Source organism: Dermacentor andersoni, chromosome 1 (assembly GCF_023375885.2).
Source record: "Dermacentor andersoni chromosome 1, qqDerAnde1_hic_scaffold, whole genome shotgun sequence".
NCBI classification, from domain to species: Eukaryota; Metazoa; Arthropoda; class Arachnida; order Ixodida; family Ixodidae; genus Dermacentor; species Dermacentor andersoni.
The window spans coordinates 23462803-23475895 of NC_092814.1; the positions used below are offsets into that span (position 1 = coordinate 23462803).

The 13093-nt window shown below is 46.9% G+C and overlaps 1 protein-coding gene across 3 annotated transcripts in view; it reads right to left on the reverse strand.

The window, feature by feature from the left end:
• Window positions 1-1631: 1631 nt before the first annotated feature.
• LOC129380411 (uncharacterized) overlaps window positions 1632-13093 on the reverse strand; it is a 70592-nt gene continuing 59130 nt past the window's right edge. For all 3 annotated transcript variants that reach the window (XM_055061249.2, XM_055061250.2, XM_055061248.2), the window contains 5 exons: window positions 4115-4200; window positions 3790-4023; window positions 3143-3283; window positions 2705-2810; window positions 1632-2440 (listed from right to left, as the gene is read on the reverse strand). In XM_055061249.2, the coding sequence (XP_054917224.1) occupies window positions 2410-2440; window positions 2705-2810; window positions 3143-3283; window positions 3790-4003 (492 nt within the window). In that variant the 5' untranslated portion in view covers window positions 4004-4023; window positions 4115-4200 and the 3' untranslated portion in view covers window positions 1632-2409. The remainder of the gene's footprint in view (window positions 2441-2704; window positions 2811-3142; window positions 3284-3789; window positions 4024-4114; window positions 4201-13093) is intronic.

Consider the following 13093-nt stretch of genomic DNA (forward strand, 5'->3'; position numbering starts at 1 on the left):
TTAGTTGAGCCTCTTTACGGTACGCTCCGCTCCGGGTGGCCCCGCTAAGCCAAAGCGGAGCGGCGAGTGATTTTCACATTTTAGTTATACGTTTAGCGTAGCGGAGCGGACCTTTCCTAGTTGCAGCGCCCTCTGGCCAAATTCAGGATAATGAAAGAAAATAAAAAACTATTTTGTCACGTTTACAGAATAAAACGGATATATAACATCTTTGTTCATTAAGTATCTAGACGTGCACTTGTAATGCAATATCGGTCCATTTTATTGAGTGGAAAATAAAGCGTCGACCTGGTGAACGCCACGTGGTAGCCAGCGATGTTGCATTCCGCATCCAATCCCATCCTTTCTGACGCCAATGCGCCTGCGACGTTTTTGTTAACATTTATTTCCTTAGAGAACAAGTTGGGGTTGCGTTAGGCAAGTTATTAGCGCTTGCACGAGTGATGCCGCCGAGAAGTGTGCTGGAGGACACCTTTCTCATGTCTACTTTGAAGTGGTAAGAGATAGAAGATTTGTTGTGCCAGGAAGTGTTCCAGTACACGCGCCGAGACCCGCTGTCACTGCATGGCTACCTCGACATCGACGGCATGGACAGCGGGCAATGCCGCACGTACTTTCGCTTCGAGCAACATGATGTGCGAAGGCTGCTGCGTGCACTGCTACTGCCTGAAGTTGTGTTGACGCCGCTGTGTGTCAACATTCCAGGAGTTGAGAGCCTCTGCCTAACGCTGCGGCGGCTGGCTTATCGGAACAGGCTGCGGGAACTGGAGCCGCTCTTCGGGCGGCATTATGCAGTCATTTCTTCAGCCACTAATGCTGTGCTCGCACACACTGAGAGCACGTTCGGCCACCTTCTGCGAGATATGAATAATCATTTCTTGCTCGACCTCGCCTAACTGGAAGCTTTTTCCCAGGTGTGCAATCAGCTACCTGACAGTGTGTGCTCGTACTCAGCTGTATCACGTTTACTCGCAGGCCGTGAATTCCAAAGGGGCGCCGTTCCACAATTGCTGGGGTTTCATCGACGGGACAGCGCGGGCCATTTGCCGTCCATCGAAGGATCAGAAGGTCTTCTTTTCGGGGCACGAACGTTTTCATGCCCTTAAGTACCAGTCCATCATGTGTCCCACTGGGATTATCTGCCAATTGAACGGCCCATACGTGGGCAGTCGACATGATGCAGGCAGGTTAACGATTTTGATTATTTGTATTATGTACAGCCAATCGCTGCATGCTGCGACTCAAACACATGCATAATGCAGTCACACCCGTGCGAGACAAGGCACAGACTTGCTGACTAGTTCCTTTGTTGAAACTGCTTCAGCGGCACTTCTTGTTCAACTGCTACTCATCTTACGAGTGACGTCGTGAGACAAATGTCCCAAGTGGTAATGCGATTGTCACCGTGGTTGTGAAAAGGGCATGGTGAAATTTACATTCTAATGCTATAAGCCAGTTTTGTTTGTTATTGTGCAACATGTTTTGAGTTTAAATTGACAACAGGAATAACACCTGTAGCATCATTACTAGAAGCAATGCAAATACCTGTTTGATTGTCAAGTAATTATCAAGGAACCTTGTTCTTTAATGAAGTACCGTGAACTAGCCTTGTTGCATGAAGGAAGTGTGCATCTGAAAAATCACACTAGGCAGCTTTCTCAGCAAGTGCATATCGTTATTGGCAAGCCAGCTACTGTGCGCAGGTTGCAATATACTCATCAGTGATATCTTGTAGTAAAATGTGCTCCTATATTTTCAGGTATCCTCTGAAAGAGCAAGACATACCAAAAGCTTGAAAAGCTTGTCAGAGGGCGCAGATTTTGTCTTTATGGTGATCCCGCTTATCCTTTGGGACCTCTGCTGCTGAAACCTTATTGCGGGGCTAGCATAACCTTGCCGCAGTATGCTTTTAACAAGAAAATGAGCACCATGAGGCAATCAGTCGAATGGGGTTTTGGAAAAATAGCAGGCCTGTTTGCATTCCTGGATTTTCGAAAGAATCAGAAGCTGAACCGACAAAATGTTTCTCAGATGTACAAAGTTGGTGCTATACTTGCAAATTGTCACACCTGTATGGACAGTTCACAGGTCTCGCAGTATTTTGGGGTTGAACCCCCACAGCTGGAGGCTTATTTCAGGCCAAAGAACTCAGGTCACACAGTGAAAGCACTTTATTTAAAAAGGCTCATAATTTGGTTTCGCTGCTCCTCGAGCGCAGTTTTAATGCTGCGAAGCCTTTTTATATTTTCGTCGTGACGCTGGGCATCGAGTTTCTGCCACCCTTCTTCTGCCGCCTGCTTCCGTTCTTCAAGGGCCAGGCACCTTTCGTCATAGTCAAGCCGTTTCTGTTGGATATCTATTTCTTTCTGGCGGAGAATAAACTCGTTCTCTTCTCTCCTTCGCAAGAGCTTAAGTCCCATAGCCTGGAGGCCTCTGATTCCTGTAAAAGATAAATAAAGCGAAAAGAAATATGAAACAAATTGCGCTCATGTTAACAGATTTCGATTACTTTGTGTCGCAACACATACACTGCGACAGCAGCAGGTTATCACATCGTTCACCACCGTCTTACATTTCTCTCTAATGAAAGTTAAGCATCTACTCAAATTAAAAATAAGAACGAAAAAAAAGGAAAACGGACGTAGTGTCTTATGCAAACAGAGCTAGACGCCTTAACAAATCGCGCAAGCTTGATTTGCTGTACCTGTTGGGACAGCTTGCACGTGTCGCCGGCTTGTGGGTGGGCGCTTGAGCCTGCTGGTGCGCATCGCTGTCTCCAGTGGTCTCCTCAGCTTGTGTGTTGTCCAGTGCTACAAGGGCATTAATGATTCATTGCAAACTTAACATATGCATTAGTTGGTGTTTTTTTCATATTTTGGTGTTTTTCATTTGCTATTGAATTAACTTGTGTTGCACCCTGGTAATTTTTTATGCACATGCACAAACACTAGTATGCGAGAAGCCCATCCTGTACTAATACTACCTCCTTCATGAATATAAGTAAGCACAGTAGAAAGATTGCACTTGCTTCTCATGTGTGCTTGTCCCCTGCCCATATAAAAAAACACCCTGTTTAACAGAGCCTGTTGTATGCATTGTGAATGACTGAATAAAATGTGCTTTGAGTGCTCTTTGCACATACGTGAGTGAATGGCTGCGCCTTCTTGAGTCAGCCTGCTCACACAGCTGTCGTCTCGAGTAGGGTCCCTAACCATTTCTCCAACTGGTGGCTCTGTACACTCGTCGTACATTGAGAGCAGCAAGTACGAGGGAGAGCTCTCACCTGCACACAAGAAAACAAGGTAAAGGTATGACAACATTGTTAGTATAAAATTACCTTCGAAGTACAAATTCATTTTGTGAACCTTGCCTCTTAATGTAGCACAGCAAATTAAGCTAGTGTTCAATTATGTTCAAACCATATCCGGTATTTTTGTAGGCAGAATAAAATGAATGACTGATCCAAGCTGAACAGTTTGTATAGGACAAAACAATGGGGGTTCAAGATTTTGACCGGAAGAGTTCCTACGGCACATAAAGAAGCACAGCTGCCAACATGCGACCAAAAAACGTAATACTTGCAAAGAAAATTCCTCAGCTAAATGAGTAGTCATAATACCCGGCCTGCAATACGCCATTCCGTAAGCACTAGGCAAAACTTGCATGGCGTCGATTGCACGGCGTCGGAACGTAATTAGAAATTGCATCTGTGGAAGCTGAGAAAATTTTGCGGACTACAAGATACACAAACACATCCGTTAATGCCAGTGCCCACTCCAGATCACTTGCCATTTAGCTGTCCATGCTCGGGTGTGTGAAGTGCGGCCATTGAAGCCGTGGCCCAGTCCCTAAGCTCGCGTGCCATGCGCTGTTGACGACGGCATCGATGTGACTGGTCGCCGTGGCCCCATGCAGCTTGCTCTTCGCGGCACGGTCCTCGGCACATACCCGGTGTTCCGCATGAAATCTGACACTTCTTGGAGCAGATGCTCGCGTTCTCCATATTGCTCCTCGGTGCCGGATCTACAGAGAAAACCAGCAGGTTATGCTACGACTATTCGTTTCAGCTATGAACAGACAGCGCAAACAGTACTACGAAAAGGAGAGCACTCACTTTCTCAAGTTGCCTGTGTCTTGCTGCCTAAAATATCCGACGAGCAGGTCCACCCGCTCTTTGATGGCACGAATGGTCAGCTCGCGCTGCACAGCACGCACCACATTTCGTAGTACATCTTTCCACGCCGCGGGGTTTTCAAATGGGTCGGCGCTAGTGACCTCTCGTAGGAGATCCCAATGCACACATCCTCCTTTATGGAGACTTCAACTTCCCTAGCATTAATTGGCTCAATCAGGCTTCACCAACTTCAGGAAATACCTAAGCAAGTGAATTCATCAATGTTTGTCTCAACTTTGACCTCATCCAACAAGTAACAGAACCGACGCGCGTCACTTGTGAATCCTCAAATATTCTAGACCTTGTACTAACGAATAACCCCGAAAGCTTACAATCTATCGCATATTTACGAGAAATCGGCGATCACAAAGTCATTCATACCACTTTTAATTTCGTCCCCAAAACACGTCCCGTCTTCCGCAAAACAATTCACTTGTACGATAAGGCTAACTATGAAGCAATTAATAATGAATTACGAGATTTTCTACCTGTTTTACAATCCACTTTCGGTTCCCGTTCCCTCAATGACAACTGGCTAGTGATTAAGGACAAAATTACTGACCTGACTAATAAATTCATCCCCACGGTGAGCTTTCTTGCCAATAAAAATAAACCATGGTTCTGTAAAAATTTAAAAGGACTCGAAAATAAGAAAAAGCGCCTTTTTCGTACTGCGAAATGTGATGGAAGTCCGAGCGCATGGGACAGGTACTATTCTGCGGAAGACGCTTATTACACTGCAATTCGGAAAGCGTAAGAAACATTTTATCATAACGACTTAGCTAAAATTCTAAAAAACTAACCCTAGAAAATTTTGGGAAGTCATAAACCCGAAACAAACACATGACGTCACACTTACAAGCGATAAAGAGGAAATTATAAGCGACGCTGTTTGTGCCGACACCTTTAACATAGCGCTTTCATCCGTGTTCACTGAAGAAGCCGACTTGCCTCTTCCCACACCACCTACTGCGACGCTACGAATGATGGCCCCTGTTGAAATTTTTGTCGCTGGCATTTCATTACTCATTGACAAATTAAAACTTTCATCATCGGCAAGTGTCGACGATATTAATTCAAAACTGTTAAAAAATACTAAAGAAATTATTGCAGTGTATTTTTCGATGCTCTTCTCACTTTCACTTGAAACAGGAATCTTACCAGACGACTGGAAAGAGGGCAAGGTCATTCCAGTCCACAAATCAGGTAACAAACAATCCCCCCTAAATTACCGCCCCATTTATCTAACGAGCGTCCCATGCAAAATTATGGAACACGTCATATACTCTCACATTATGCACTTCCTTGACACTAACAATTTTTTTCATCCTTCCCAGCACGGATTCCGTAAATCTTTATCCTGTGAAACCCAACTTGCCATATTTCTTCATGATCTACACTCTAATCTCGACCTCAACCTTCAGACCGATGCAATCTTTCTCGACTTCGCAAAAGCATTCGATACAGTACCACACAAACGCCTTATACTAAAACTCTCTCAGCTGAATTTTCACCCTAACGTTTTCGCATGGATCGTAGCATTTCTCAACAAACGCTCCCAGTTTGTTTCAATGAAAAGTAGCCGTTCCAGCTCCCTCCCTGTAACATCCGGCGTCCCCCAAGGATCTGTACTCGCACCCCTCTTATTCCTCATATATATTAACGACCTGCCTGTACATGTATCCTCCCATATCCGTTTATTTGCCAACGACTGTGTCATCTATCGCACAATTACAAAGATTTCTGATCAAACTGCACTCCAACATGACCTTAACCTTGTACAGCAGTGGTGTGATCTTTGGTTAATGAAGCTTAATCCTACTAAATGCAAGCTCGTTTCCTTTCATCGCAAGCTTAATCCCTTATCATTCGCATACCTAATCTCCCACTCCACTGTCGAACAAGTTCAATCATACAAATATCTAGGCGTCACCTTATCCTCTGACCTTTCATGGAACGCACACACCAGCAATATCATATCATCCGCGAACAGATCCCTCGGTTTTTTAAAGCGTCATTTGCGTCACGCACCATCAGACATAAAACATCTCGCGTACAAATCACTCATCAGATCGAAACTAGAATATGCAGCGCCCATCTGGAGCCCGCACCGGGCATACTTAAGAAACGAACTAGAATCTGTACAAAATCGTGCCACTAGGTTCATCCATTCTTCATATTCATACGACATAAGCATATCATCCCTAAAACGTAAAACTGATCTTGCTAATCTTTCTGTGCGTCGCCGCATCGCCAGTCTTTGTTTGTTTCTCAAATTATTTCACAGTCCGCTCAATCAAGCACCGTATATCATCCCACCGGCGCGCATATCCCCCCGTACGTCCCATCCTTACTCAATCGCACGCGCACGTGCTCGCACCACTACTTTTGCAGCCTCATTTTTTCTTCGCACAGCAGTGGACTGGAATGGCCTTCCCCGTGGCATTGCAGCCATCACGTGTTCATCAACTTTTGCGGACAACCCAACTACTTTTGTTTCTCATGAAGATCACTCTCTGTAACCTTGATTTGTAAACCCACCCCTTATGTAATACCCCCTAAACCGGGGTCTTTAACGTAATAAAGTGATGTGATGTGATGAGATACAAATCTTCATCTATCCTAAATCGCTTACGTGCTTTGCGCTGCGCAGGCGAACATGGTGTGGTTGAAGCGGACGGCATGGACGGCATGGGCAACATCTCGCTTGAAGGAGCCATCTTTGAAAAAGCACCACGATGCACGCGTGAGAGAGGGCGCGCGCACCGACCACCCTCGCCAGAGGAAGAGGGCAGCGACGCTCCGCTTAGCGGACCGTGTTTCTCGCACCGCTAGCCCGCTAGCGGCTAAGCGGAGGGCGCATGCGCATTCGCGCTCCCGCCCCGCTTAACTGCTGAGCGGAGCGTAAAAACGCAAAACTTATCGTCCAACGCGCCCGACAACCGCACCGTCGTTTGGCCGCAGCCAATGACAGCGCAGCTGGCATGTGACGTTCTCTGACGTTACCTCCACAGAAGCGGGGCCGGCGGGCCGGTTTCTCGCCATCTTTTTTCTTTTTTCTTGCAGGCTACAATTCATTTTTGACACGATATAGTTACCAGTCCATTAAATTATCTCGAACGTGTGCCTGTTCTACAATGTAGCGCATAGTACACTAGTAATAAGCTGCTGGCAACATCGGTACAAGCAGACAGCCCACACCGACCGTCTGAGCGAGGCTGCTCGCTTGGCTTGAAGGTCTGCCCTTCGCAACGACTTCGTCGAGTAAACCAAATGTATGTAACTCCGGGTGAACTAAGTGTACAGTGTTAATAGTTTTGGCAAAAATAAGCGCTCTTCGACGAGCTCGGGCTAGATCGCAGGCGCCGTCGGCCGCGGCGTATGCCGAGCTAGGCCTACCGGCCCTATCGCTGGCTGTCAGCGGAGCCGTCACTGGACAACGCGCTGCGGTGAAGTGTTCTGTCACTCGCAGGGGCATAATTTTACTGACAGTGCTCGCATAAAGCGAAGCAGTGTTGTGCAAAGTTGTTTGTATTGCGTTTCTCGACGTGATGTTATCCGAGCATACAAGCTGGGGCGCTGGGCGGAGCTTGCGCGCCGCTCGCTCGTTCGGATGCACGTATGGCACGTGCGGTGTGCCCCGAATCGTCGTATGCCGCATTAACTTACGCAGTCTGAGGTGTCAGACTGCTTGCAAGACATAACACAGTGTGAAGTGCACTTTAGGTCGACCTCCTCAACGACGCTTCCGAACACTTAGCGCACTACAGTGCAGCTTGCTTGTCGCCAGCAACTGTTACGAATGTGCAACACAACCTGGACACAAATAAAGACACATATCATTGTTATACCTCATGACTGCTTATTTGGCAAGGTCCATTTTTAGCGTCGTCCGATGGTAAGAGATCCTCTAACCACATAACATCACTGGGGCTCCGTGGTGGCTTCTCGACGTTTAGAGACATAACCTTCGCCCTATGGTCTGTAAAGTACCAGGAGAGGTACTGCAACTCTTTAACGGCATCGTGATTGTGCAACATTAAGTCTATGCACGTTCCCCTATTTGTAGTGATACTCTTCTTGGGAGTGAACAAGTCAAATCCTAGTTCTCGCTCCACTGCGGCTAGAAACACCGTGTTATTGTGAGCGTTCCGATTGAAATCGCCATCTCTGAGCATGAGTCACTGTCTAAGCGTAAACGGAAGGTTGCGTGTCAGGAAGTGACTTCCTTTGGTTCTGAGACGTTCGGAACGGTGATGGAACGTAATTGTGCGAGCGGGGGCTTCTATTTATTTCCCAACTATAGACGCCGCGTTCGTGCACGTCGTATGCGTGATTCTAATGACTGTATGCACTTCACGCTGCACTTTGCTGAGGCCTTGTAGCCTCTGCATTAAGGGAGCGAGGAGCCTCGCATTTTTCCCTTGCTTAGGGGGGTATCAGCCAACGCTAATGATGGTAGTTTTCGTACCATTAGACCGGATGACGTGTTTTTTTTTCTTTCTTTTTTTTTTTTGGGGGGGGGGGGTTATGAGCCATTGCAATTAGCCACTTAAGGCGTTCGCCCTAATATAGAGAGGATGCCTTGAAAAGAACCACACTACTGCTTACCTACTGGACACTTTAAGAACAACACATTCTTCGAAAACACAATGTTAGATCTGCATATGTCCTGCAAGTTTGACAATATCAATAGTCAAAACTCCACAATAAAAGCACAGAAAGTGCGCACACATTTACTTATGCCCATATACAAAATGATGCTTACTTCTCGCGCGGATGAAGCTCTCTTAATGAGTTGTTTACAACGTGGATCATGTTGCACAAATGGTTTACTCCTTTGGCAATTAAGCCAGTAGGAACATTACAATCATGCATTCGTAAATAAAAATAAAAATGAGCAAGAACTAGCGACGATGATTGTCAATGTAAGCGAATAGCCCGAACGAGCAAGCAAGAATGTGACTGCGACCCTAAGTACCTTGGTTGCGCGAGACCTAACGCGCGACACTCCCCTCTTTCCACCCACCCCTTCCCCTCCGCCAACCCTCCGAGAATGAATACAGCTCTGGACTTAGCGAAGAAAGCATTGGACGCACGACGAGGCTCATCAAGCGACGAAGAGATTTCGCGAGGATCGCAATCATCGCCGCACACTACAGTTTCGACGCTTACCGCACAGTTATAGGTTCATAATCATCGGTATTTCAGAACCACGTATTATATCCTTTTGAAGAAAGAAAAGAATTTCTAGTTCCGCTGAACGGAACACGGGATCCAGGCGGAAAAAAAACGTAGTCTGTTACCCATCGCACGCTATCAGTGCGGGTCTGAAACGGATATGGCCGACCCCCGCTCAACGTTGCCGGCATGCCGCGTACCTTTGTGGTACTGTGAATTTCTTTTCAGTGATATTATCATGTACAGGTTGATGTAGTTTAGCATGGAATTTAGCAACGGTAAGAATGGTGTTTTGTTCTTTGCAGCAACGATGGGGCGAAAGGGTGATCGGGCTCAGATCGCCTGTTTTGCCGCCAGCAGAGCAGGTCCCATCGGAGTTGCGTGCGCACGCGGTCGAGCAGCGATAATTGGGCCAAGGTGTCACGTTTCCGCGCGCAGCGGCCAAATCGGCGCCGCTCATTAGCCGGGGCAGGCAAATAGGCAGCGTGGGGATTGGCTGCTCCCAAGAAGCCCAACTTTTGATTAGGCCCCCCGCGAGTTTGGCCCCAACATTTGGTTTCATTAGCCCTCGCTGGCCTCCGACGTGCGCGCAGGTGGGGAGGCCGATGAACGGCGCTGCACTCGCAGATGCACTCGCCCCACGGAAATTCTCGCGGTAAATATTTTAGCGGCCTGATCACTCAGCGCCGCCGCTTTGGCAGCGCAAAGGTGCTGCGGCGCATCTTCCCACAGGTGGCGCTGCTCGCTCTGCCGCTTGTCCCTGCGTAGTTTCCAATGGCGCGAAGCTATACGTGCTTTCGGCGTAGACAGGATAAGTTGACGACTAATTAAGACAAGCCGCTTTCGTTTCTGCTTGCAAAGGAGACAATCGGCGATTCCTTCTTGGTCAGCGAGGCCTAATTCGGAGCTCCCCGCTATTCACGGTGTTTCTCCTACAGGCAAGAGTATACGCCTCGTGCGCATGGCATTTCAGCAGCTCGCCGATGCTTGAGAAGCTTCGTGCAACGCTCACAGCAAGCCCAATCGAGTGACACAAAAAAACTTTGTCATTTGACAACGTGCAGTACGTGGTAACTTGCTCGAAATTTTTCAAAGCATTTACCCAGAGTGCTTTGTTGCCCCAGGTGTTTGTTTCGAACGTTAAACCCAATCAATGTGAACATGACACGACGTCACGAAGCCTGCTTATTTGTGAACCGATAACCACGTGCCACTTTCCTTAGCTGTGGATTGTCTTTACTGATTCATACTCCAACCCGGTGTAAACAAGCGGGCACTAACAATTTATAGAGATCACATCTTGTCCAGCTTACCTACCGACAATACCATGGCCGGTGTAGTGGACTGCTATACAACAGACAATTATCCCATATTTCGTTGCGCAGGCTCCGTAACATCTAGTCTAAACCGAAAAAAAAAACATCAGGTAATTCTTTAATTTAAATAAACTAAGTCATATAATTTGTGTAGGTGACTGGACTGACGTGTTTCGGGAGCAATGTGCAGAAAAAGCTTTTGCATCTTTTTCAGCAACGATATCAGAGTGCACTAACTTATGCATGAGTCACATCACAGTGACACGTTGGTTTAGTACACGAAGAAAGCTTTCGATCAGTAAAAGATTAATGTGGTCCATAGAAAAAAACATAACCTTCGTAAGAGGCTCAAAGCTCAGCCGAGCTCAATAACACATTGCAGTCACGATTCAAAACATATTCGAATGTTCTTGCAGCCACTCTAAAATGTGCTAAACGTAACAACTACGAAAACAAAACTAGACAAAATGTAAATGACACCAGATGAAGCTGGCAAGCTATTAAATAATTTATAAACACTCATGCCGCTGAAAATCACATATCGTGTCAGCTACAATTCAGTAAATTTCACCGACCCTAAGGGCGTCGCCAACGTTTCATTAACCAATTTAGTGCTGTATATGATACACAGTGTGAACCACCCTTACCTGGTTTGCCACGCAGTCCTTATTCATTTTACTTATACCCTGCAACTTCACAAGAAGTTTACATCATCACATCACTCAAAACGACTTGTCCTGGCCTTGTTCTCATCCAGCCCTCGTACATTAAGCGTGTGCGTGAAGAAATTTCACCTGTATTTGTCGGCGTAATAGATACATTATTTAAAGATGGTGTGTTACCTAAATGCCTTAGAACGGGTAAAGTAAAAAAAAATTATGGGGTTTTACGTGCCAAAACCACTTTCTGATTATGAGGCACGCCGTAGTGGGGGACTCCGGAAATTTCGACTACCTGGGGTTCTTTAACGTGCACCTAAATCTAAGCACACGGGTGTAACGGGTAAAGTAATCCCTCACGATCACATTTCTTAAAGATTGCAATCTTTAAAAAAACTGATTGTGAATGCTTGAATAATTATCATCCTATTTGCCTTCTTTCTTTATTTAGAAAAGTAATTGAAAAACTTATTTAGAAATGGTTACCTAATTACTTATCCAAATTTAACGTTCTAAATCTTCTTATCAATTTGGTTTTAGAGAGCATTTGTCAAGAGAACTTGCACTTAATACGTTCACTGACAAAGTTAAGTTACGTATAGACGGAAGCCTATCAGTCGGTGCCCTCTTTATTGATTTCACTAAGACGTTCGATACAATTAACCAACTCATGCTCTACACACACTAGAATTTCATGGCATTTCTGGCGCACATTTGCAGTCAATTCCTGACTACCTAACAGACCGACCACAAATAGTCCAAGTGAATCGTTTGCTCTCTTTTCCTAATATATTTAACAGGGGCGTCGCTCAGGGATCAAGGCTTGGACCCCTACTATTTCTATCGTTTATTAATGATTTGCCACCAATATTAAAGCAACGTATGCCCACCGCCTTCGTCATGTTGATGACAACCAGTTTCGTATCCGAAGAAGAAGAAGAAGAAGAAACTTTAGTAAAAAATAGTCCGGCAGTTCTTGATGTGGTGGCCTCAGGTGACGGCTCGAAGTTCTTGGACTCGAGCGGCATCTTTGGCTTGCCGGACGGCCCAGAGCTGGTCTGCCAGCTCTGAACTTCTGATAGCCGCCTCCCAGCGGCGGCGACGCCTACGGAGAAGGTCCCCCGCGGCCCCCGCATCCGGGGCGGCGTCGGGAAGAATGGAGCTCGAGCCTTCTCCTACTCTGGCAACAGCCGCGATTCTGGACGCGTCGCCAACGGAGCTGCTTTGATTGCCGTTATTGCCGGCACACTCCCAGAGCATGTGTCGCAGCGTTGCTCTGTGTCCGCATGTTTTACACACGTCTGTTGGGTACAAACTCGGATAGCAGTGGTGTAAGATAGCGGGGCTAGGGTAGGTGTGTGTCTGGAGCAAGCGTAATGTTACGGCCTCGTTCCTGTTCAATTTATCGTGCGGTGGCGGGAATGTGCGTCTTTCAAGTCTGTAGTGTTGGGTGAGGTCTCTGAACGTGGTTAGGCGATCGCCCCACGCCCAGTGTGTTTCTTGTTGCTGTGTTTCTATTGTAGTGTCCCGATCCGGCAGATCCGATGCCCCGCTCTCGGGGGCGGGGCATCGGCGGCGGCTCGGCGTGTGAGACCTCGAGCCGTGGCGTGGGCCGCCTCGTTTCCCGCGAGCGGAACATCGGTGTGTGCCGGGGTCCAGAGGAGGAAGACCGTAGAATTTTGGGGTTGCGAGGGCGAGTCGCCGTCGTCAGAAATTTTGAGTATGCGGGCCGCTTCCCGCGAGACACGACCACGCGTGAAGCC